The sequence below is a fragment of the Anolis carolinensis genome, chromosome 1, assembly GCF_035594765.1.
Source record: "Anolis carolinensis isolate JA03-04 chromosome 1, rAnoCar3.1.pri, whole genome shotgun sequence".
Classification (NCBI taxonomy): domain Eukaryota; kingdom Metazoa; phylum Chordata; class Lepidosauria; order Squamata; family Dactyloidae; genus Anolis; species Anolis carolinensis.
The window spans coordinates 301,852,552-301,879,057 of NC_085841.1; the positions used below are offsets into that span (position 1 = coordinate 301,852,552).

General features: G+C 41.4%; 1 protein-coding gene across 2 annotated transcripts in view; it reads left to right on the plus strand.

The window, feature by feature from the left end:
* mapk8ip1 (mitogen-activated protein kinase 8 interacting protein 1) overlaps window positions 1–26,506 on the plus strand; it is a 56,631-nt gene that overhangs the window by 25,683 nt on the left and 4,442 nt on the right. For both annotated transcript variants that reach the window (XM_008105587.3, XM_008105589.3), the window contains exons 3-10: window positions 6,329–6,562; window positions 13,379–13,460; window positions 14,620–15,492; window positions 17,332–17,407; window positions 19,678–19,850; window positions 20,496–20,605; window positions 23,475–23,594; window positions 25,836–25,906. In XM_008105587.3, the coding sequence (XP_008103794.1) occupies window positions 6,329–6,562; window positions 13,379–13,460; window positions 14,620–15,492; window positions 17,332–17,407; window positions 19,678–19,850; window positions 20,496–20,605; window positions 23,475–23,594; window positions 25,836–25,906 (1,739 nt within the window). The remainder of the gene's footprint in view (window positions 1–6,328; window positions 6,563–13,378; window positions 13,461–14,619; window positions 15,493–17,331; window positions 17,408–19,677; window positions 19,851–20,495; window positions 20,606–23,474; window positions 23,595–25,835; window positions 25,907–26,506) is intronic.

Sequence of the window (26,506 nt, forward strand, 5' to 3'; positions counted from 1 at the left end):
AATCAGAAAGGGGATATATCTTCCACTTGGCCAAGAAAATTTTGGGTGAGATACCCATACCCAGCCACAGAAAACCTTTGGGCAGTGGTTTTCAATCTGTGGGTCCCCAGATGTTTTGGCCTTCAACTCCCAGAAATCCTAACAGCAGGTAAACTGGCTGGGATTTCTGGGAATTGTAAGCCAAAACAACTGGGGACGCACAGATTGAGAACCACTGCCTTAGGGTCTCTATAACTCATAAATGACTTGAAGGCACAACAACAACAAAGGTATCTCTGAATTCAAGGAAGATGTGGGCAAAAAAGACAATATGTCTTTGAATAACTCTCGAAGTAGACAAGGAAGTCTCCCTTAACCAACCTCCTCATCAGACAGGTGTTAGCTAGCTGCTGGCTGTTGGGACGGAGTCTGTTGGAGCCCATCAAATGATGCAGGGCTACTTCTGGCTGGGCTTCATTGGACTCCATGCTGGCAGCATGCTGGCAGCAAACTAAGAGGAAGTGTTTAAGAGTTGGGTGACTACCCATCTCCTCATTGCAGAAGCCAGGGATAGCACGGGAGGAAACCTGTTATAGCTTGGAAACGTTGTGGGATAGCAGCCCCACAACCAACCACGGTAAGGGGACAAAGCTAGATGCTGCCCCACAGTTTCCCACACTATCCCCCGGCTTCTGGACCTCCATGTGATGAGGTCCTTAGTCTTTTCTTTTTGCACTGGCACTGTGGCAAGGCAAGCCTTGCCTCTAATTGCAGATTCCACCTCCTGACTAAAGTAACAGGAGCCGTGTCCTCTCTTGCATTTCTTCACTTCGCCTGAAAAGAACTCTCTTCTATATGTGCAGTGAGTGCCAGAAAATGACAGCTGAATTATTTTTAAAAAACACATACACATACTGACATCTGTGGCAGAGCCACAATGCTCTGACCTTTTTCCCCAAGTTCAAGCCTGCTACAGATGTTCTGAAAAGACTGGGGATTAAATGCCTGCCCAGAATGTATTCTGCCAGTATTGGGATAGACATGGCTTGGCAAGGTGGAGAGATGTCGGGTTTTGCAGATGCTCCCATAAAGGTTTTTCAACCTTCTATATCTGATCACTATCAGCACAGCTTTATGGTGATGTCCTGTAAAAAAAATCCACAAAGAATTGTTTGTGAGAGTCAGCATGATGTAGTTTGAGCATTGGCACCCAGGCCTGAACTCAAAACTTATTTATGTTTCCTACATATTTTATGTACATAGTCGGAAACTAATTTTATATAATATTTTAAATAATGTACATCAAACAAAGCTGGTTTACAATGAACTACCAGAAACCAAAGTTGTCATTATGCCAGCCACCCATATGGGCATTTTTGAAATATTTTGGATTTCAGAATTCTGGATAAAGGATGCTCAACCTGTAGTATTAAATAAACTCTAGACCCTGGTGACTTGTGGTTTGTTTAACTCTGTTGAGAACAAACCATATCCAAATTGTACCTTCTGATCTTGGCTTATTTAGTAAGAAAAGACCACAGTTCCCCAGACTGGATATAATAGTGAGTAACAAACCATGTTCCTGATGGCAAAAGCTGTTTGGCAGTGGAATACACAGCCTGGGCATGTGGTGCAGTCTCCTTCTCTGAAGGTTTTTAAAGAGGCTGTATGGCCATCTGTCAAGAGTGCTTTGATTGTGCATAGCAGGGAGTTTGACTGCATAGCCCTTGCGGCTTTTTCCAACTCTGTAAGTCTATGTAATCAAGAATTCAAGCAAAATGTGGAAATTTCAACATTGAGAAGTAAATGGTCAAGTAAAAATGATGCTATGAAAAGGTAGTGAAACTGCTGTTACAGAAATAGGCACAGAACAGAAGCACATGACTGACCTTGAATTTTAGTACTAAAACATCTGAATGATCCATTTGCCGATGGAAGCTGTGATACAGCAATTTTCAGTATTGTTTAAAAATGCATATTGTCAAATCTATATTTATTGAAGAGCATAAATATAGAAAATGGAAAGTAGACCACAGATCATGTCTTGGCAATTCATGCTGAAAAGTATAGTTTATGCTGAAAAGTATAGTTCTTGCCAGAAGGCAAGTCAGGAATAGCACAAAGGTAAATATTTATAATGAAGAAACCATTGGAAAGTGTGTCATGCAAACAAGTAATTTCCAAGATCTTTCCCCATCCATGCCTCAGACAAAGCTATTGTTATGTCAGCTTTAACCCTTCCTCAGATCTGCTATTGGGTCTGTGTTACTAGGTTACAGCAACAATTTTATTCATATATACTATGCACTTCAAATACTTGAATAGGTCAGTTGTTCTATATTTCGTCGTATTCACTTTAGAATCATAGAATAATAGAGTTGGAAGAGACTACATGGGCCATCTAGTCCAACCCCCTGCCATGCAGGAAAAACACAATCAAAGTACTCCTGACAGATTGTCATCCAGTCTCTGTTTAAAAGTTTCCAAGAAAGGAGTATCCAACAGACTCTGAAGCAGAGAGTCCCACCGTTGAACAGTTCATATGGTCAGGAAGTTCTTGCTAATGTTCTGGTGGAATCTCCTTTCCTGTAATTTGAACCCATTGCTCCTGGTCCTAGTTTCAAGGGCAGCAGAAAACAAGTCCACTCCCTCTTCCTTATGACACTCATTTGCTTTAAAAATCAACTGAGGCAAACAAAAGTATCATGTACCATGACCTGACTATGTATCAATGCTTTTATAATAAGGAAATCTGTCTGCAGAACTGTTGCACTTGTTTTCTGGCAAAATTGTTAAGTATGGGATGGCCATTTGTGCATCTGTCAAAAAGAGGACAAAAGGGGCACAAATTCACATAAAACGGACATATACTAACCCAGGCATGGGCAAACATCAGCCCTCCAGAAGTTTGGGAGTTGAAGTCCAAAACATCTGGAAGGCCAAAGTTTGCCCATACCTGTGCTAACCAGTGTATATTTTAGATGTAATTACTATAATTTAAAAGAGAAAATACAGTGCATCTAGCCAAATGACTCATGTGTTTTCTCAGTCTGAAGGCCAGGCATTAACATGGGGATGGGCAACCACAGTGGGCCTAGGAGCCAATTTTCTGTCCTAGGACCCTCACATGGTTGGGCCAAACTCCCCGCCCACCCACAAATTCCCCAAAATCCCTTGAAAGTAGTCAGTAATCCACCTCTGCCTTTGAAAAACCATTATGTTTTATTGGAAAAACACTACCATATTTCTTCAGTTCTAAGTTGGAAGTCACACACTAATTTCAGTACCATCCCAATGAAAAAATACAAAAGACACACCATCGATTCTAAGATGCACCCCATTTTTATGTGATATTTATATGCGGGGTGCAGTTTAGAATCAAAGAAATTCAGTATTCTGTTTTGATTTTGAGCCATGCAGTGGTGTCCTGTACTTTATTTCAACAATGAATTGTCTTTCCTGGAAGCTTTCAGGAGAGGAAATTCATCATCCATTTTGCCTGAAAATGAGTCTGTAGGGATCAAGTTCTGAAAATCCAGCATTCGGAGGGGCTGACTTTGTCCACTGCTGCATTAGCTATTAATGAGAAACCATAAGGCTCCCCATTCTGCCAATATCCTTCAACTGTCTAGATTTGGCAAAGACAGTCTTGATTAATCTACTGTCATCCCAGCTGCTTTTAAAGGTCCCAGATTCTCTCTCTTCCTCCTACTTTCCCCTTTCAACTGCTGCAAATTGAGTTCCAAACACAAAAGTGATTTGCACTTGGTGGGAAGTACAGAAGGGGGAGGAATCTTGCTCTTCCTGGTAGGTGCAGGCAAAAACTGCTGCAGCCTCTATGTATTTGTCTTAATTAATAACTTTAATTGCCATCTTGGCATCGCTGTGATGTTGCTTAGCCCCACATGTTTCAGATTTCATCTGTGAAATGTTGGAGAATATATCTGCCTTCATATGGTTCTTACAATGGGACTCAGACCGACGGACCTTTTAAACTAGAAGGTACAGCCTCTTATTTCAGTGTTTTAATCTGAAGTGAAACTGGAGTAGCCGCGGTGATTTATTTCTTATTTCATATACTCTTTCTCATTCATCATTGAAGGGCACTAAGAAAGACATTGCCTGTGTCAAAGTACAATTTAGCATATCATATGCACTTTTTCAGTTTTGTGGAGACACTATGCAGACCGGATTTTGCCAAGTGTTGGATTGTCCTTATTAATATTAACAGAGTGTCTAGAAAACATGCCCTATTCCTGTCTCGGCATTACATCTATGCAGGTTGTGACGCAGTGTCCTCTGGGTGGCAGCAGACAGCAGGAGCAGTTTTGTGTATTTCTAGAATTTACTATATATACAAAACCCAAGTCTGAATGCTCATTTGCCATAAAGAATAGGATGAAAAATCTCTGTGGGTCATGGATGGACAATCAGGTTCCTTCAGATGTTTTTAGACTACACCTTTCAGACAACCTAATCAGGATAATCAATGATGAGAGCTTGTGAGAACTGGAATTTAAAATGTCTGGAAAGTGATCTCGATCATCATAACTGCTGTGGTTCTGCTAGAAACTTGTATTTGATTTAAGTGGACATTAATCAAATCTGCAGAAGTACGGGGCTGTCAGTAGTGTGAAAGAGCCCTGCCCCAAGCATTTGATTTTGGGTGTCTGGATGAAACATCAGATTTCAGTTTTTCAAACAAATTGTTACCAGGGAAGGGGAAAGGCATATTGTATTGTATTTTTCACATTTTGCATTTGTTTTTTTTTTTAAATTTTGCCTTTTGACCCTCTGATCAGGATTACTGGAAATAGTGTGTTTTGTGTATATGACACAAGCTGCCAGGATTTTAGGGCAGCATGCAAGCTGTTCTATGAAGCAAGCAATAATGCAGTAGATAAAATGCTTAACAGTAAAATCCCTAATTTTTAAAGGTGCAGGACAAATGAAAACACCTGAACTAATAAGAACATTTAAAAACAGTGAGTTCAAAGTTTGATTCCCTGCTTGGCTGAGAAAGCCCACTGGATGACTGGAGAGTCATATACTCTCAGTCCTCTTTGAAGCCCCCAGTGGTGCAATGGGTTAAACCCTTGTGCCGGCAGACTGCTGACTTGAAGATTGGGTTGCTGACCTGAAGGTTGCCGGTTTGATTCCAGCCTGGGGAGAATGTGGATGAGCTCCCTCTGTCAGCTCCAGCTCCATGCGGGAACATGAGAGAAGCCTCCCACAAGGATGGTAAAACATCAAAGCATCCGGGCGTCCCCTGGGCAACGTCCTTGCAAGCAGCCAATTCTCTAACGCCAGAAGTGACTTGCAGTTTCTCATGTTGCTCTTGACACGAAAAAAGCCCCTGAAAACCCTGTGATAGCATTGTCACAAATGGAAACAACTTGAATGCACACAAGAGAAGTAATAAATAACAACATTGTTGCAGACAATCTGCAGGCAGAAAACTAGTATTGAAGGAAACAAGCTTTGTCCTAAATATTTACTTTTCCAGGTTGAGGGATTGATTTGCATCCTTAAGATCCCAGATTATGTAAATAAGCCATAAACCCCCACCATCCCCCCACCGTGCATATGCAAAGCACAATCCCTCCACATTCACTGTGTGAAACTGCCAACTCTGTAGTCTTGATACAGATTTATCCTATAGATGCATCAAAACTGTAAGATGAATGCAGTTTGACACCACTTTCACTGCCATGGCTTGATATGATATGATTGTTGGGCTAGGACCTAGAAGACTAGGGGTGCATCTACACTGTAGAATTAATGCAGTTTAGTACCACCCAGACTGCCATGGCTCAGCATTGTGGAATTGTAGTTTGGTGAGGCACCAGCACTCTTTGGCAAAGAAGGCTAAAGGCCTTGTAAAACTACAATTCCTACAATTCCCTAGCATTAAGCCATGGCCATCAAAGTGATGTCAAACTGCACTATTTTTACAATGCAGATGCACCTTAGTCTGGCTGGCAAATCTTGTTAAGAAGACAGGGTGAGTGTAGTGGAAAGTAGATGCTGTTATTAGCTTGCAAGGGGTGGGGAAAGGGGGAAGAGTGCCAGGTTTGTCGTCAGATAGATTTCCGAGCAGCTTTGACATGGTGAGAGATTGCCTGTTTTGAGCATCCAGTTTGGAGGCTGACTCTTTGGATGCAGCCACCCTTTCCCGAAGCTGGGGGGACTCTGTTTGCTCTGCCCCCACCCGTGACGGCTGCAGATGCGATGCGATGCGACGTGACTGCTTGACCTCTCCTCCTCCCTCCGCCTCTCCTCTCATAGTCTCATGATCCCTCTCTGTTCTCTCTCTCTCTATCTCTCTCTCTCCTTTTATCCCTGGCAGGGCCATGTCAATCTGCAGGCCAGCAGCGTGCTGGGAGTGGGCGGAGGGGAGGCCAGCCGTCTCCAGGCGGAGATGCTCCAGCTAGACCTCATTGATGCTACTGGAGAGACCCCAGGTGACGAAGGGACGGCACCCGAGCCCATCAATAAGGAGACGCCACCTGTCACCATGGACACCTACCGGCCCAAGAGGCCCACCACCCTCAATCTCTTCCCACAGGTGCCTCGGACACAGGTGAGTCTTGGCTTGTGAGGAAGTGCAGTGTGTGTATGTGTGTGTGGTGGGGTAGCATTAGAGATCTCCCCCTCTCCTTTGCCAAGGAGGGGGAAAGCACTGTTTCACCTGGCTTGTGAGGAAGAGCAGTGTGTGTTAAAGATCTCCTCTTCCCCATTGCAAAGCGGGTAAGGGGGGCACCCACTATTTCACTTTTTTATTGTTATTAGGTTGGGGAGGATTCTACTTTCCTTGCTTTTGTCCCCTTCCAAAGAAATCAATGGCTGAACAATAAATAAAGAACCCCCATCTCCATAATAGGGTTTGACATGAAGGCTGTCTGATTTTGGAAGCTTATCAGGGTCAGCTCTGGTTTGTACATGAATAAATGACAGCCATCTGTAGGTTAGATATGAAAGAAAGGAACCAGCAAAACCACTTTAAAGTATGCCTTACCTATGAAAGCCCTATGAAATTAATGATCGACAGGCAACTTGAAGGACAAATACAGATACCTCACTAAATTCTAGCATCCATCCTTTCCAATGCTTCTTCCTTTTAGATACATAACTTAAGGGACAGAATGTGCCAACACTGTTGGGCTTGGGAAGTCTGTCAGTGACCTTTGGGGATGTTCTGGACCTTCAGGTTTTAGTGGATTTACTGGCAGCATAGATGCCTTAGGATTAGAAATGTAAAGGACAGGTAATCCAGACTCCTGAAATGAGAGGTTCTGGAGCTCAAGATATTGCTCCTGGTGTCACAGTTAGTTAAACCTTTGTGCTGGCAAGACTGATGACTTGAAGGCTGGGTTGCTGACCTGAAGGTTGCCGGTTCGAATCTGGGGAAAGCATGGATGAGCTCACGCTATCAGCTCCAGCTCCCCATGCGGAGAATGAGAGAAGCCTCCCATAAGGATGGTAAAAACATCAAACATCCGAGCATCCCCTGGGCAACGTCCTTGCAGATGGCCAATTCTTTCACACCAAAAGCAACTTGCAGTTTATCATGTCACTCCTGACATGAAAAAACAAATCTAACAGTGCTTCTACCATCCCAGATGTGAAATGTGTTGTCATTAGAATGAATTATTAAGCCAAAATCAGTATGTTTTAAGTATGCCCAGAGGTTCCTTCATTTCGGAGCTAAGAGCTAGCCGTGTCTGCATTAGATCAAGTCCTGATGAGTTACAGGGCAGGGTTTCTAACTAAGGATAGGCACAATTTGCAGAGTAGGTAACTATATTTCCTGAAATAATGAAATTGGTAGTAGTGACTACCTTTGGCAGAGTTCTGTTTTGTGTGCAATACGGAGGTGGTTAATCCCTTTTACAGCAAAATTTTGTTTGGGGAGATGAACTGAGTCTGATTTTGAGCATTATTACATGGGGTGAGCTCCCGTCTGTCAGCTCTAGCTTGCGGGGACATGAGAGAAGCCTCCCAGCAGGATGGTAACACATCCGGGCGTCCCCTGGGCAACTTCTCTGTAGACGGCCAATTCTCTCACACCAGAAGCGACTTGCAGCATGTTCTCAAGTCACTTCTGACACGATTTAAAAAATCTAAAATTCTGTCATGTGGAAGATAAATCAAGCTTGAAAAGCTCCAACGGATAGGATCCAGAGCAATGAATTCAAATTACAAGGAGTGATATCCCAACTTTTAAAAATCCTAATGTAAGGAGTCATTTGACAATGGAATATCTCTAAATATGGTGGAGTCTCTTTCACTGAAGATTGTTAAACAGACCTTTGATGACCATTTTTGAAAGATGCTTGAGCTGTTTGTGTCTTGCACTGGCAGCAGAATGGACTAGATTAGGCTTGCAATTCCTTTCAGCTCTATGATTCTGCTCTTAACAAATCTTTGTAAATTAACTTCCAGAAACCCTTTGACATTCAGAGTGTGGCTTTTAAAATATACTATGAGAATTAGATCTTCTAGCCAATTCCGGTTCTGTCTGATATATATGCTTTGAAACATGTCCCACTCCCAATTACCTTTTTAAATGTACATTTACAAATCATGCCATAGTATCATAAAGCTGGAAGTGAGCACAAAGGCCACTAAAGCACTCCTGAAAGATGCCCATCCAACTTTTGTTTAAACAAGATGGAGACTTGCCACTCTCTAAGACAGTCTGTTCCACTGCCTAACAGCTCTTGTGGTAAAAGAAAAAGGTCTTCCTGATATGTAACCAGAATCTCCTGTTGGTGTAGGCTAAAATTTAATTGACATTTTTGTCATTGTCCCACATTGTTGACTTGTGTTTAGCTGTTGGTCTACTAAGACCCCTAGATCCTACATTCAAGCCATCCTATTGTTGTGCAATTTGTTTTCTTCCCTAGATGTAATACTATGCTTATAAATACAAAGGATGAAGCAATGCTGTGTGTTTCGTACCAAGGGTTTGCTTCTTGAGGAAGCAGATGTTGATGCAGATATTTTAATGACTAGGGTGAGCCAAGGTGGTGGTGTGGCTGATCTATTGGGCTTGGTGTGGAAAGTACTGGCTATGAAATATTTATATATTTAGCTATGAAATTCAACTTTAACTCCACTATCCCATAGAACTGAATGATTAAAATGCTGCACCAGATTCCTTCAAAAGAGGAAGAATTGGATAGTTCATTGTACGTTATAGAAGCCACAAAGGAGTTGAGCTGTTGTCATGACTCTGAGGAGTGGGAAAATAAGTCTTAGGGAACATTTTCCAGATAGAGAACGTCTACAATTTGAAGGGAAAGAAGAGGGAAGGGGTATGAATAATAGGTCTTCTTAGGTTAAGAAACACCAAAAAGATAGTGGAATTATCTAATGCTAGTATCCTATTCTTCCACTATCTTACAATCAAGTTCTTTCTTTCTGCTATTCTCTTGGAGTTTCAATCTTTTATGTATATAGGAAGGCAGTTCTCACATATGAGAGAGGAGAGTGATGTTGTCTTAATCTATTCATATAGTTTCATTTACATGTGTGAATGGATGTGTAATGGCATTATTGGATAGTGGTTAAGAGTGGCAGATGTTGGGTTGGTGATGAAAGTAATTATAGGTATGCTACATGACCTCACTGAATGAGATAAATGTATGCCATATCCACAGAGATGGCATTTGGCTATAGAGACAGCTGGTTAACGTCAACTTCTGTCAGATCTCTTGAGGGTATTATTATTATTTTCATCACCTTTTTCTGGGAAAAGCTCACAGAAATGAGTCATTTCTTGGAGAAATGTCTCCCTCCTTTTCTCCATCTACTAAACTATGTGAAACCCTTGACTTGCTGAAGCTACAACCTCACTGCACTTCTCACTTAGAGGGATTGCTGAATGCATCTCTAGATTAACTGAAGCTTTTATGTCATCCCCTTCTCTTGAATTTGTCAGTTAGAGAGCAACACAAAATTTGGACGGAAGGCTTCCAAATGAACAGAGCAGGAGTTTCCAGGCCAGTCGGCTATGTCAGCAGACTTCTTTCCAAGCTATTTGTGCTGGTCTGTCAGACCAGATGTAGGAGGCATTGTGGAGGCAGGAAGAGCTGTGCTCTCTGTGTAACCCTTTAAGGGCCAGAACTTAAAAAAAATCCCTTGAAACATAAAATCAGAATTCCTTTATTTAAATAAGATATTGGAAGGCAGAATGTTTGTTTTATTTTGACAAATTTTGCATGCAGCTTAAGATAAGACATTGCCTGAGTTCTTGAAATTCCATGACCCAAACTGTGACTTTAAAGAGTCAGTTCCAGTACATATTGTTTTCCACCCCCAGGAGTGATGCTCATATGTGTCTACATGTAGAGAGTAAGGAGGGACAGAAACATATTAAAAGCATTTTTTAACTAATTTTCAATAAGCTTGCAACATGTTTCCATCCCTCCTTTCTCCATCCCCCTATATGCCTTTAAGTCACCTGTTGCTGACTTAGTGCAATCCCATGAATTTTGGGGTTTTCTTACTCAAGGAATACTCAGAGGTAGTTTACAATTACCTTTTTCTTAAATATAGTCTGCAGTTAATGCATTCTCATTATAGATGCTTTTCTTCTACATTAGCAATAGTCAAACTTTCACATAAACAGCAGAAGAATGGATCAAAAGTCATTTAAGCCTCCTGACTTTAAATGCTTGAAATCTGCATCTGTCTGTTCCAAAATCTCTTTCAAGTAATTCAGTAAGATTGTAACATCCTATTGGATAAAATGACAAGAGTTCTCTTTTATTGTTTTGATAATACCATATTTTCCCAATGTTTGAAAAATATATGTGCAAACAGAAATATATGCGCAAACAGAAACAAGCTTTTTGCACAGTTACATCTCCAGCATTTCCCATTTGTTGTTTTATAGATTATAACTGGTGTGAAGTACCATTGATAATGTTATCACAAAACCAAATCTCTCTTCCTGCCAAAAACAGTGAGTTGATCTTTAGGAATTATGCTCACTGGGCACAGTGTCAAAATGCCCTGGTGTGTTGGGAGGTTTTTTTGAGACTGCATCAGACTATTGCTTCATTGCAGTACCGAGGGACTGCTTTGCACCAGGGGAGGTGGATGCTAAGGCACTCTCTTGGGAGAGAGGGAGGTGACATAGACTCCCAAGATTTAATTGTATTTCATTTTTTCAGGTTTTGTTTTTATCTGGCCTATCTGTCCCTGTTTAATAAGCAAAGCCAAGCTTTTTTTGTGCTATGCTAGACCCCCTCCATCCCATATATACAAAATGAAGGCAAGAGGTGGCAGCAAGGATGGGCTGGTTGAAGATATAGATATATTTCTCATGTTGTCCTTGTCATTCTAGTTTCTTGACTTGTGATTCAAATCATGCAAAATGTCTTTATCATACTGAAACTATTGCCCACTGTTCTGATGATTCCTGCTATGAGAATATGATCTCATAATTCCGTGTTCTGGTAATCTTTTAGTCATAGAAAGAGCTCTCTCTTCTCCTGCTGCGCCCTTATAAGTATATGATTTCTCAGGAATGGAGCTGACTCCATGAATATTCAAAATGGCTTGCAGCCTGTGTGATGGTCATAGATGCCTCACAATAGGAAAGGGGGACATGGGACTCTTTTGTGTCAATGCAGATTTCAAAGCTACTCTTGATAGCCTCTCTCTTTCTTTGGCTGGAGAGAGAACTGGCATGATCTTGAAACAGTATGTCTCCTGCTTATTCTTCCATACAGCCTGCAAGTGCCAGGGCTTTCTTGCATGTGGAAACTCAGTACTGTGCAGAGAAAAGAGCTAGAGACACTGACACCTGAATTCTCCAAAAACTCCAACAGGTTTCATTGTATTTTTGGAAATGTTAGGAGAATCAAAATATGAATGCCAAAGGGCCACAGAGGAATCCAAAATCTGAATAAAGCAAAACTGAGAAAATAATTTGTATGGGAAGGAAATACGTTAATTCTAGGAGGTTTAGTAGAAAAGAAACTGCTGGAACAGAAAAGATTTGGGAAAGTTCTGAATGGTGTGTAAATAGACCTTGCCCCAGAAAATGGTAAGCTTTCTCTGGTAGTCAAGAGGCACAAATTGGACTGAAGGAAGTGGCAGTGGATATGAGAAATAAAAGAGGATTTTCATACATCTGATGAAAGCCTCAGTACTTCCACAATTTGGTAAGAAGGGAATGGAAAGGACAGTAATATAAGGCCTATTGTAAATATTGGAGTTTACTTCTCCTTACGTATTTATTTTTTTTTGCACATGATGATGTGGAACTTTCAAGCAATTTTCCCCCAAACAGGTATGGTTTTGTACATTCTCTTCACTAATACATGGAATCTCAAATGCACCTTTTCCTTCCTAAAATTGGGTATCTGCAAGTATAATATTTTAGTTCTTAGATCAGTGGTTCTCAGACTGTGGGTCCCCAGATGTTTTGGCCTACAATTCCCAGAAATCCCAGTTTACCAGCTGTTATGATTTCTGGGAGTTGAAGGCCAAAACATCTGGGGACCTACAGGTTGAGAATTACTGTCTTACATCGACTTGGAAAGGCAATATGCCATAGATAAGTTTACAGTAAAATGCAAATTTAAAAAAAATCTTCCTCATCCCACATGATGAGATGTCACCCAGAAGCAGAAGGTCTCTCCCCAAATAGGGTAATGCACCCCTCTATTGGCCCATGAGCTGCCAGTGATCCCAACATATTCAGTGTTTTTCAACCCCTGTTCCACTGAAATAACTATTTCTTTGAGCAGGTTAGAAAATGTTATATGTGTAACATGTAGTTGGGCCCTTAGAACCAGTGACATGCTGGAACTCCTGATTATTTTTTGTCTACTATTGACAATGGAAACTGAGTGAGATAAAACAATTGATGACCTCATGGCATGATGAAGACTAGCAGGTTTGATTTGATACAAGTTTTTTGGGTTCTCTCTCACTACATTAGTTGCAGTGAGTGAGTTAAGAAAAAGAAAGCAGTCTGTGCATTAAAGAGCTGTATTATTCAGTCCCCCAGGATTAAATAAATCCAAGCAAACAGACTCAAAGATATTATCTTTGCATGTTCTGAGATTGGTGGCAGTATCATTTTCTTACAACTTGTTCTGTTACTGCTTCTTTTACCTCTTTTCCCAACTACTTCTGTCCAGCCATTGGCTACAGTGGCCTCTCTGACTAGAGCAACAGAAGCAACAGATGGACTTAGCCATTGGATCCCTCTGAATAGCTGTCTTTTCCAATACACACAGACAATAGCTGGCTGGTGTGGGTGGGACAAGGAGGCTGCAGAGCCATAGGCTGGAGAGATGGGGGAAGCATTGGGACCCCTTTGTGCCATGCGCCATTTACCCGTGCAGCTACAAGGCCGCTTTGTTCTTTTCCTCAGGACACCCTGAATAACAACTCTCTGGGGAAAAAGCACAGTTGGCAGGAACGAGTGTCCCGGTCGTCATCCCCTCTGAAAACTGGTGAGTTAATCTCTCTACAGAGACTGGTTCTCTCTCTCTCTCTTTCCTTCCCCGCCCCTTCTCTCTCATACACACGCACATATATATATTTGCATGGTGATACATTCCCTGGTACTTGGACCTCCTCCTTACATCATCCTAGTGGCTTTTCACACTGTCCTGCATCTTGAAATCAATGTTGAAATTGCCTTAACTGACAAGTGGGATATGAGTTAACTTTTCGGCATGGACTGGTCCATGAGGTCACGAAGAGTCGGAAAAGACTGAGTGAATGAAGAAGACTTTCCTGCCTCAACGTCTTTTAGACGTCTTTTCCTTTCTTTCTTTCTTTCTTTCTTTCTTTCTTTCTTTCTTTCTTTCTTTCTTTCTTTCTTTCTTTCTTTCTTTCTTCAATTCTGTCTTTCTTTCTCAACCTTGCATTCAGATCCCCTGTCAAAGACTGGATGGCTTTGAAAAAAATAATTCTCCCTGTCTGACTTACTGAACTGAGTTATTGTAAGAAGAAACCCTATGTATGCCATCTGAAGCTTCTTGGACTAAGAGTGGATCACAAATGAAAGAAACCATGCTTGCATGTCACCTTGAGTTATGCAGTTGTATCTGTTACATTTGCAAGGAAAACCATGTTTACTGGGAGTCAGCTGATGTGATTGATATGGTTCTGTTGCCCTGTGGATCAGGATGCAGTTAGCTTCTGTTGCCACCCACCCCCCTTGTGCAAGTGATCTCTGTCGTAAGAGAGAATTGTGCCAAGTCACAAAAGAGAAGACCGTTAGGAGTAGTGGGAAACAGCAGCTTGCTACATCCTGATCAACAAGGAAACAGATCCCTGTTAATTGCTGTGGCTGCATCCTGGTATTGGGATTCATAGTTCTGTAACGATGGTGCTTTTATATACCTAAATCTTATACATAATTCTGGCCATTTTTATTATTATTTAGAATTTTAACAGCAAATGAATTCATTGCCAATTATGACTATCCAGATGGGTAATGTAATGATCTACAAATTGGACAACTACTCTCAGCCTTTTAGATTTAGTTCTTTGAGTACTTGGATATAAAACAAGTGTTTTTACTGCTGCTGCTGCTGTGAATTAATTTTTGCCCTTGTTTCATTGGCTGTCATCTTTGTTTTTCTCTCTTCCCACTCCACACAGGTGAGCAGACCCCTCCCCATGACCACGTTTGCCTGAGTGATGAGGTCACTCATCAAAACAGCACAACCTCCACCAAAGATCGAGGCACATCTACGGAGAGCCCGTGTCGGCGTACAGCTGCCACGCAGATTGCACCAGCCTGTGTTGTCTCCTCTCGTGTACCTGAGAAGCAACAGTCTACCAATCGTCCCATGACACAGAACCCCACTGTTGTGGTAGTGACAAGGGGGCCAGAAGCTTATCGGGACCGCATTCGCTACCAGACTGATGTGAGACTGGAGGCTACAGAGGAGATTTACTTAACACCAGTACAAAAGAATTCTGACCCCCTGGAGTCTGAGAAGCCATTCATGTCACAGTCCAGTGACAACCGGATGTCTATCAGCTCCGACATAGACACTTCCAGCTACTCACAACTGGCAGGAAAACCAAACACTTCAATAAGTGAGGAGGATGAGGTGTTGGACTACTTGTCCTCACCTGAAAAAGTGAATGGATCAAGAACTGTATGTGGCAGCAGCAATGGCAGCTACCGGCCTCGCCACAGCCTTCAGAGGGCATCAGTGAGCTCTGACACCAGTGCCCTCTCCTATGATTCAGTCAAATATACACTGGTGGTAGATGAGGATGTGCAGCTGGAACTGGTCAGCCTGAAGCAATGTTATTCTGGTTACAGTGATGAGAGTGATTCAGCCACCGTCTATGACAACTGTGTCTCTTCGCCCTATGAATCAGCCATTGGGGAAGAGTATGAGGAGGATGCCCTGAAACGTGACTCTGTCTGTCTCTCTGAGGACTCCACCCCTGAGGCAGACATCCATTTCTCCAAGAAGTTTCTCAATGTCTTCATGAGTGGTCGGTCGCGCTCCTCTAGTGAGTGCTGAAGCAGGGGTCATTTCCAACAAGCACAGGTGGAGGGAGTGGGGAGGATGCTGAAACATCCCTCTGTGGCATTAAATCCTGGTGCACTGTGGTATATTGAAAGGGTTGCAAGGTAGTAAACAGTCAATTTCAAGAGAAAAAAGTATATTTAAGACCAAAATTGATTTCATAAAAACCTCATGGCAAGCTGAATGCATAGTGGAAATGTGTTCAGTGTAGGTTGGAAAAGTTGCCTTTTGGAGTATAGTTCTGTGCTGTTTGGGTATTCAGGAAAGCATAGTCCAAGAAAGTATTTTTTTCCAAGATCTGACATTTAGGGTCACTTGGTTGCAATCTTGATGTCTGAGCTCAGAAAGGAATGGGGAACATATTAATCTTAATAGTTTATGGTCATGTCTTCAAGGTTTCTTAGAACTTCAGTAAATCTTATTGATATATCCTGCAGCTTGCATACTTAGAAAATCTTAAAGAGTATGGAAAGTTTTAAGATGGGAGAACTTAGAACTTAAAAGGAGGTGCACTGAATGATCTACCTATGGAATTAACCAAGTATTCATGTGGGGACTCTTCTCATATTTTGTTCTGAGAGCTTTAAGTCATTTTCTTGACAGTCAAACTTTCTCAGTGCCTTCTTCTCTGTAGTAGATCTGCAGATAGGCAAATGATTTTACGGGAGATGAAAATAATATGAGCATTGTTGCCCTTTAGCCATGCATGTATCTTCCAGTTCTACCCCCAGCATTAAAATAGTTTTGAGGCAATGTGTTGTTGAAGGCTTTCATGGCCAGAATTGCTGGGTTGCTGTGAGTTTTCTGGGCTGTATGGCCATGTTCCAGAAGCATTCTCTCCTGACATTTCTCCCACATCTATAGCAGGCATCCTTAGAGATTGTTGAGGTCTGTTGGAAACTAGGCAAGTGTTAGAGTGGTCCAGAAATGCTGGACCACTCTAACAACCACCATGTCAGACTACACAGAGAAGCCATTAAAATCCATAAGCATGTGGACAGTTTCAACAGAAAGGAGGAAACCATGAAAATGAACAAAATCTGGCTACTAGTATTTTAAAAAATTCTAAAATCAGGACAGTAAATAAAGAACAACACTCTGAAAACAGGGGAATTCCAGACATGAAACAATCAGGGCCAGCTAACATCTTCCAACAAAGGATTTCCCCAGGCTGGAATCAGCCAGGCTTTGATGCTGCAAGGCTTTTCAATGCTAATCAAGGTGATTAATTGAAACATTCACACTTGCCTCCAACAGACAAGATTTCTTTCTCCTATCCTGGATTTTCCACAGATATATAAACCTCACTTGGCCTAGTTTCCAACAGACCTCAACAACCTCTGAGGATGCCTATCATAGAGGTGGGCAAAACGTCAGGAGAGAATGCTTCTGGAACATAGCCTCACAACTCAGAAAACTCACAGCAACCCAGTTTGAGGCATTTGAAAGGCTGCACAGTTCTGCAATGCCTGTTTAGCAGAGATGAGAGCGAGAAGTGCAGGTGCTATAAGCAAATACCTTTGTCTCCCCATCCTTAATACTAGGGAAAGTTCTATCTGAAACTGTCTGATCTCTTCAAAGACTCAAGATATTTGATCAGCCTCATATAGACACCCTTCAAGAGATTAATATAAACAAGATTATATAGGTTGGTTTTTTCTCTACTGTACTCCTGCAGGAAATGATTGGACTGAAGGATGTTCATGTTATCCATTTAAGATCAAAATGGTTCTGGAAGGCAATTGTCTTATTTGTTTAGGTTTTAAAAAAAAGATTATTTTTAGATGGCTGTAGCATTTCCCGCTCGCCCTTTCATTTTTAGGTGCTGAATCATTTGGACTCTTCTCTTGCATTATCAATGGGGAGGAGCAGGAGCAGACTCATCGCGCTGTCTTCAGGTGAGATGACTGCAAGTGAAATCCTCTGCCTCAGATAGCAGAATCCTCCCTCGTGTACTTCCACTGAAAAAGCAGGATCTCCCTGGTCAAATGACTTCCTGAATATTTTACCAGGCACTGGAGTTGAAGGGAGATTATCTAAGGCATAAAACATCTTTAGTAGCCTAGACCTATAAATATCAGATTAGGCTATAGATTGAAAAAACACATTTGGACTTAATATGTTAATACTGTGCAGGTTTTTGATAAACATCAAGTCTTCAGTTTGGGCTGGCAAGCAATATGCAGTTCACCTCCAAATCCATGGATTTAATCAACCTCAGCCCCCAAATGTTCAGGAAAAAATAATCCAAAAAGCAAACCTTGATTTTTCTACATGCCAAGGACTATGCTGATAAGTAGGCATACTCTGCTATCATTTCACAGACCCTCAGACTCTCCCAAGCACTTGTTTAAGCTATTTGCTCTTTTATATAAGGACACAATTTTCTATGTCATTCAATATGATGGGACTTGGCTATTCATACATTTTGGTATCCACAGGAATCCTGGAACTAAACCCCAGTGGATATCAAGAGTCCATTATATTATATTTTGGGTTTTATTCATACAACTGGTGCAGATGGTATTTTCAGGTCTTATGCATGCAAATTACTGCTCCATATTACTCCAGTAGTGGGCAACATATCCTCAGATGTCATGGTACTCTAGTTCCCATCACCCCTCATCTTTAGATATGCTGGCAACTACTTGTCCTGGTGGGAACTCAGCAAGTTGCCAACAACTTATTTATAGGGTGAAGAACAGTTGTCAAAAATACAAACTCAACACGGTTTGTACTATTAGATTTTGCAATTTGCTTTGTCAGAGCAACATACAGTAGTTTATAAAACTGATTCCAGATTACTGGGCCTCTTTCCACACAGCTGAATAAAATCCCACATTTTCTGCTTTGAACTGGAATTTATGGCAGTGTGGACTCAGATATTCCAGTTCAAAGCAAATATTGTGGGTTAGCCTGCCTTGATATTATGGGTTGAATGGCTGTGTGGAAGGGCCTTGGGACATCAAGAAATCTTATTTGCTGGCTGAGCATGGAGACCTCTCTATATCATATTCTTGACCCTTTTTGCTGTTGTGATGAATACAGACATGATTCCTGTAATACTTCTATCCTTTGGGGAGGTCTGATGGGTGATTAGTTCCTTAGATTTATTTATTTATTTTATTATTTATTTTACAGTATTTATATTCCGCCCTTCTCACCCCGAAGGGGACTCAGGGCGGATCACATTATAACACACATAGGGCAAACATTCAATGCCCATAAACACATCAAACAGAGACTGAGAGACACACGCAGAGGCAAGTTAACCTTCTTCTGAGGGGATGTTCGATTCTGGCCACAGGGGGGAGCAGCTGCTTCATCATCCACACTGACGGCACTTCCTCATTCCAGGTCGTAAATTAGTTAATCTTGCCTCCCCACTTATAAGTGGTACTTTATCTCCTACTTGATAGATGCAACTATCTTTCGGGTTGCTAGGTCAGCAACGAGCAGGGGCTATTTTTTATTTTTAATTGACGGGTGCTCACCCCGCCACGGGCTGACCTCGAACTCATGACCTCATGGTCAGAGTGATTTAAGGCAGCTGCTCAACAGCTGCGCCACAGCCCGGCCCCGGAATAGATTTATTCCATTCTCCCCAGGAACAGCTTTAGGCTAGTGTTTCACCACTCTGTTGTAACTACATAGTAAATACTATCCTTTTCTGTGCCTGAACTCCTTGTTCTCAGCATGAAAACATTACCTTTCCAGACAATTGAAAGTATAGCCTGTTTGAAGCTTAACTTACATGAAGTGGCAACTTAACAGAAAGGAGTTTTGTGGCCTGAGATTATGTGGCTCACCTAGGGCATGGTTACTCAAAATCATAGCACTATAACTTCAGAGGGACATCTTGTGGCAAACTGCGCTACTTTATCAGCAGGGAATTATTGGACATTGCCCTGATATCTTCTATGAACAGCTGTGATTTCGCAGCTCACATGAGGAGCTATTTGCTATATCAGGACTGGACATATAACATCAGTATTGACTGATAGATCCTTTCCTCCCCAGTTCTAGTCCACATATCCTAAGTGATGAAATCTCAGAGTATTATCATTTATATGGAATTTCCTACAGGCCTCTTTCTTGAAACTTTCCGCAGGGGTCTGCTTTTAGAGTTTTGCTTAACAAAGTGCCAGTGATTTTTCTCTCTCCCCAGGTTTGTGCCTCGTCATGAAGATGAACTGGAACTGGAGGTAGATGATCCTTTGTTGGTGGAGGTTCAGGCAGAAGATTATTGGTATGAGGCTTATAATATGAGGACAGGGGATCGGGGTATCTTCCCCGCTTACTATGCCATTGAGGTCACCAAGGATACAGATCAAATGACAGGTAATGAATCCTTCTATCTTTCTGTAAACTCTTTTATATCTGAACACATTTCCATTCCAATGTTGTGATATGTATCTCCACCAACACTTTTCTATCTGCCTTGTGAGGATTTTGGAACCTGCTAGACTTTAAAGTATGAGGGGAAGAGTGAAGGTTGTTTGCAAATATTGACATGTTTGAATTTTAGTATGCAATTGGATCTTGTAGACTATCTGAGAGAAAGAAAGTGGATAGTATAAGCTTTCATGGGCTAAGCCTGTTTCTTCAGGTGCACAAGGAGACTTAGTCTGTGACAGTTTATGCTACCTACTTCATTGTCTCATTTAATCTCTAAAATGCTCCAAGATCTTTTTCATGTTTAAATTTTGTTCCATTTGGGCATAACAGGTGTACATTAAATGCCTGTGGCTGTATAAGATAAAGGAAAAACACATCTCTTTAATTGTTTCGAACTGTTCTTGCATTTAGCATGTATTTATACATTGTCTGAAGAGTTAACCCCATTTGCTTGTATTATAAAATCCTGACTTATACAAAGAAATGAGGATATATAGAACTGGTATCCAACAGCTGGAAAGTCATGCCGTTGATTGAAGCAATAAGTAGGATGTTTTCTCTCACCTGCCTTGCATTTTGATTTTTCAGATTCAAGCAAAACCAATGATTGGGTGGATCAATTCCGGGTGAAGTTTCTTGGTTCGGTCCAGGTCCCATATCACAAAGGCAATGATGTGCTCTGTGCAGCTATGCAGAAGGTACATTTTCTCTGTACTTCCCAGTCTGATGGTCTAGTTTTTACACATGGTTTTTTTTCCAAGATAAAAGTGAAATTTTATTTATTTAGAAGATACCGTCAGAATTCTATTGGGTAGTTATAAATGCATTCAAAGTGAATCCTATCCAGATCCTTCCAATCCTTGCTTAGCATGCAGTAATGATCAGTGGAGATTTGCTCTCCTGGCAATTAGGAAGTTGCATGTTTCTGGGGCAACATGCAACATGCAGGTCCTGTCCCAATTCCCCCTTGTGTTTGGACAAGGAGTGTGTAGGAACAACTTTTTAAACAACAAGGAAACAAACATTTGTCAACTGCAGGGGATTTTCATGGGCCCCATGTATTCCCTAAAATAGGGGCTATTTATTTATTTATTTATTTCCAATATTTATATCCCGCCCTTCTCACCCGAAGGGACTCAGGGTGGCTTACAACACTGGCACAATTAGATGCCTATAAAAAAATCAATCCACAATACATAAAATAAATTAAAAACTATTAAATACAATATAAAATTACAGTATATAAATTTTAAAAAAATATTTAGGGATTGTGAATACAAAACAGTCATGAGTGTGTAACTCTAGGTTGTGCATTCATAAATTCACCACAGGATTTCAGTCTACTATTTCAGTACAAAAGCTTTTGAAGTGGAAAACAAAAGGATATATAAATCAAGTAAGTCCTTAAAATATCAATAAGGCTGTCTGAAGCTAATGATAATGGGGGAAATACAGTCACCGATAAAAGCAAATGCACATGTTAACCTTTTAAAGTGAATCCAGGGAGAGCGAATGAGCTCCCTCTGTCAGCTCCAGCCCCCCCCCCCCCCCATGCGGGTACATGTCAGGAACCTCCTACAAGGATGGTTAAACATCAAATATCCAAACATCCCCTGGGCAACGTCTTTTCAGACAACCAATTCTCTCACACCAGAAGTGACTTACATATTTTCAAGTTGCTCCTGCCACAAAAAAAAAATCCTTGTAAAGCTTGTCCAGATTAATAGGGTTGCATAGCTTTAAAAAGGGTAAATCCTTACAGATCTCTATAAGCAATAGGGGTTCTGTTCAAATGCCTTTAACAAGGAAGCCTTTTGTGGTGACTACCAACCTAATAGAAAGTGAAGATCCAGAAGATCCTCTGAGCTACACTGTAATGAAAGAGAAAGTACACATGGAAGCAGTTATAGTCATACATCTCTTCAACCCAGCTTGTAAAGAGCCTTAAAGTTAAGCAAGAGCATCTTACCAACACATCATGACTGTCTTGTATACACTAAAATGTCTTTCATTCACTCTCATGTACTGACCTTTGAAGTTATTCAGGAATGAAATGGCTTTCTCTGATTCAAATGGAGCAGGAAACAGAGCTGACTGTTGATAGCCATCCACCCCAAAACTCTAGACTACTTTCCACCAGGCCTGTAGCCGGGGGGGGGGGGGGGGTGCTAGGGGTTCAACCCCCGCCCTCCAAATTTTCAAAACCCGAATTTTTTTCCTGGCAACGGCCCTGCTTTCCACAGTGGTTTTATGTAGAGCATGAGAAACAAAACAGATCTTCACAGACTCCCCCAAAGATTGCTCATAGAAGAAAAGCAGTCTCTCTTTGGTGCTGATAAGCCACCTTCCATTTTCTTCTCAATACTCACAGAGGAATCTATGACCTGTGGAGAGAGATCTAAGGCTTGAAAACACTGGAGTATTCTGGGGTTTTGGTCCAGTCTAGGACCAAACTTGGTTTGGTTCTAATTTGGCCGAATTCACTGTCCAAATGAACACTGCCACCATCACTCTTCCTGTCTTCTGAGATTGCTCCCTGCCTTGTTGATGGTTGCACAGTACCCCATTATAACATCAGGAGCTGGGCTAGAGCTCCTTGGCCAGCAAGGAGCAGTGGCAGCAACACGGATGAGGTGACAGTCCAGTGGGGCAGATACTTTCCTGGGCCACCTGGTCAACAGCTCTGGATTCAGCAGGTTTACACCAGGCTAATCTGTCTGGTGCAAACATACATGTCAAATGTGTTAAATGTTGTGGCTAAAAATACCTATAGCCAACAAGGACTAGTTCAGCCATACCAAAACAGCTCAAGTGTAGGGACAATTTTAAAAATAGAGTGACATGTAAGTTGCACCATCTTGGCTTTCATCCTTTCTCCACTGTCTCCACACAGCTTTTCTAAGGGTCAGATCCTGTGATCTCAAACACAGAGGTTTCTTAAAGCTAACAACAAGGGAGGAGAGGGCAGATAGAAACCAGTTCATGTTGTTTTTGTTTTATATTGTCTTATGACGTTGTTTATGAATTTTAATGTGTCAGATTTTAACTATGCTGTTGGGATTTTTCCCATGTAAGCCGCCCCAAGTCCCTTTGGGGAGATGGAGGCGGAATACAAAAATAAAGTTATTATTATTTATTATTATTCTAGAAAAAAACTGATGGGAAAAATACAATATTTCCAAGAGGTAGTGAGGCAACTTGCAGCTCCAGATAGTTTCAAATGTGTTACTGGATTGGGTTGCTGAAAGGTGAGAATGCTTCTGGAACATGGCCATACAGCCCAGAATACTCACAGCAACCCAGTGAATCTGGCTATGAAAGGCTTTGGCAACACATTGTTACTGGATTCCTTTATAACTTCCTACACTAAAACAAACTACATGACTATCCCTTTGAAGACTGAAAGGGAAGGGAAAAGTTCTAATGGGCATCTTCCATTATGAGGAAGCTGATTACGTCAACAAAGACTCGTGCTAGAAATTTCTTCCCACTTCATCTCAAAGATGTTACTGGGCTCCTTTATGCCTTTTTATCTAGGCGCACACCATGTCTTCTGTTCCTCCACAGATTGCCACCACCCGCCGCCTCACCGTGCACTTTAACCCTCCCTCCAGCTGTGTCCTGGAGATCAGCATGAGGGGAGTCAAGATTGCTGTGAGAGGTGACGATTCCAAGGATCCCAGTAAGGTGGGTTCTGACTGCATGTCCTACCACTCTGCTCCCATCACAGTTCTCAGATCCCTTGAAGGTACAGACGGCCATGCTTTGAACGCCTCATTACCTCTCCCAGAAAGATGCAACTCAGAACAACCTTCCAGCTAGTAAACAGAAGAGAATATGCAAACAAAATCATGATTTGCTGGCTGCTGGCTGGCACTGCTTGCTATTTCCTGCAGGAGTCTGCCAGATAAGATAGCAGAGCACCGCAGTGTTCCTGCCCTGTAGCCCAGACATAAAATGACACGATCACAGCCTGTAGGTACCTTGATGCAATGGATGGTCGGTTGGCTAAGCTGCTCCAATAATCTATCAAGCATTGCGAAAGCCTCCTGCTACTATTTTAAGCAGTGTTTTGTAGATCTGTGTGCTAAAGCTCCTTTGATTAGCCTTTCTGCATAAGTAGCTCACATGGAGCTTTCAAGAGGAAGGAGCAAAGCCATTCAAAAAGTGCATTTTGTCAATAATGAAATTGCCCTACCAGGGTCAACCAAGGTCAGCCAGCCCAGGATTGGAAAGACAGAGATTGTGTGCATATGTACACAAATAAACGGATTAATATCTTTAGGCTATATTTTAACAAACACTATTATCTTTTGTTGACAGCCATGAGGATTTCAGGGGCAGAGGTGGCTATTGTTAGGATTTATTCAACTAAATATACATTTTAATTTTTTTTTCTAAAACGTGCAAAGATATTGTCTCCACAGTTACATATTTTCTGCACAGGCAAACTAAAATTAGCTTATGTTAACATCACAAAGCCTCCAATAATGCAAGTTGTACTAAACCCACTGCTGGAATATTGGGAATCATTCTAGGAAGTAAGAATTGTCTATATGAATGCTAGAATTGCTAAAATAGATTGATTTATTAAACTGCATTGAAGCAGGTATAGTAAATGGATACAGAAGAGGCTGTAACAACGAAGTATATGGTCTACTGAATCTGTTGTACAAGGAGAAAGTACTCAATAGTCAGCCAGGCTTAGCACAGCAGGCTAAACCACTGTGTTGCAGAAAAATCTTGCTGTTCAAAAGGTCGGCAGTTCAAGTCCAGGTCAGGGTGAGCACCCGCTGTTAGCCCCAACTCACCTGCAGGTCGAAAGCAGAAATGTGAGTAGATAAATAGGTACCGCTTTTAGTGGGGAGGTAATAAAGACACCCTTAAGGACATTGATTGGAGGAAAACTCCTTAGCACTCCTCCACCACCCCCGTGACTGGAGTCAACACAGCCTCCAAGATGCCGGAAATATGATGGGAAAAACTGTCTTTACCTCTGTTTGTGTTGTCTGTCCTTGGTAATTGTATAATCAGCATTGAATGTTTGCTGTATGTGTGTTTTGTAAGCCACTCTGAATCCCCTTCAGGGTGAGAAGGACGGGGTATAAATACTGCAAATAATAAATAAATACTTCAGGAACAGTTCTGATAAATTTAATAGCTATTGACTGCACATAATTTAAAAATCCTGACCCAAAATATCTCTAGAAAGGTGAGTAAGAATGGTGAACTGGGAATAGTTATAGGTAAGGGGAAGTAATCTGCCCATATTAATGGCTATGAGCACAAAATCAAGGCCAGAACATTATTCCAGTTTAATCAGGACAAAACCCAACACTGAATCTTCGTGCAGGTAGAAAATCATTTGACTCTGATACTGCTGTGACACCTACCTTCGTGTTCCCACATAAGACTCTTCAAGAGGAGACAACAGGCTCACAGCCTGCAGCTTTCCTTGATACCATCACACAGGCATCTGCAGAAAAAAAGACAAGTGGTTGCAAAATATACAGTAGCTTTCCATTTCCCAAGACAAAATAGAGGATCCTTCTATAGTATGTGCTTTGGTTTAGTAACAACAACAACAACAACAACTACTACTACTACTACTACTTTATTTATGTATTCCACCACCATCTCTCCAAAGGGGCTCAGGGCAGCTTATAAATGGGACCAAGCCCAATAAAATGGAGTCAACCAAATAAAAACACATTTAAAAGTGCAAATAAACATATAAAAAGCGAATCAAACAACCAAAAACAGTAAAGTATTAAAACACCATTAAAATCAAAACTAATCTCAATAACCCAACAAATGAGGAATTGATTGCATATTACTTGCTACTTGGTTTCAAGAAATGGCCCCCTGATTCTCTGACTATTCCAAGTGTTGTCCAGATCTAACACCTGGTTCTCTCTTATTCTGCAGGCAAATAAATGTAGCCACTTTTTCCAGTTGAAGAATATTTCATTCTGTGGATACCATCCAAAGAACAACAAGTAAGTTCCTGGAGGTGATCAAAACACAACAGGAGCAATTCATGGCAAATTAGCCTGTTTGCGTTTGTTTCTTGTGATACCTTGCAGCGTATTCTAGATCTAGTAATGTGGCTACATGAATATCTCTTAAAAGGCTATGGCTTGTTACTGAAAAGAGAGAGCTTACATAAGGTGAATTCTCCATCTTGAACATTCAACTATAGGCATTTTTAGACATTGTTGTCACTGAAATCCTGACAAGATGGGCGTTTGTGAAGTAGAAGGTTCTCACCCTGCTAGTTCAGAGAAATCATGAGCTGAACAGAAAGAGCTACACCATAGAGGAATTCCTGGTCCCAGGAAATATAAACACCTAGTTCCTGACCAGGTAGTCTCTGTTATTGGCCGCTGACATGCCTTTAACCAAGTTTAACTGGTCCAAAATATATCTTCTTTTCCAATCTGGGCACTATTGTCCATCCTCCAAGGAATTTCCCATTTGAATTTCTGTGGTGTCTTAAATGGACTGCCTTTGAAAACTGTTTTCACTTGGCTCAGAACACAGCAGCCAAAGTTTTGGCTCAGCTGCTTGATTAGGCTATGTTTTGTTGTTTCAAAAGA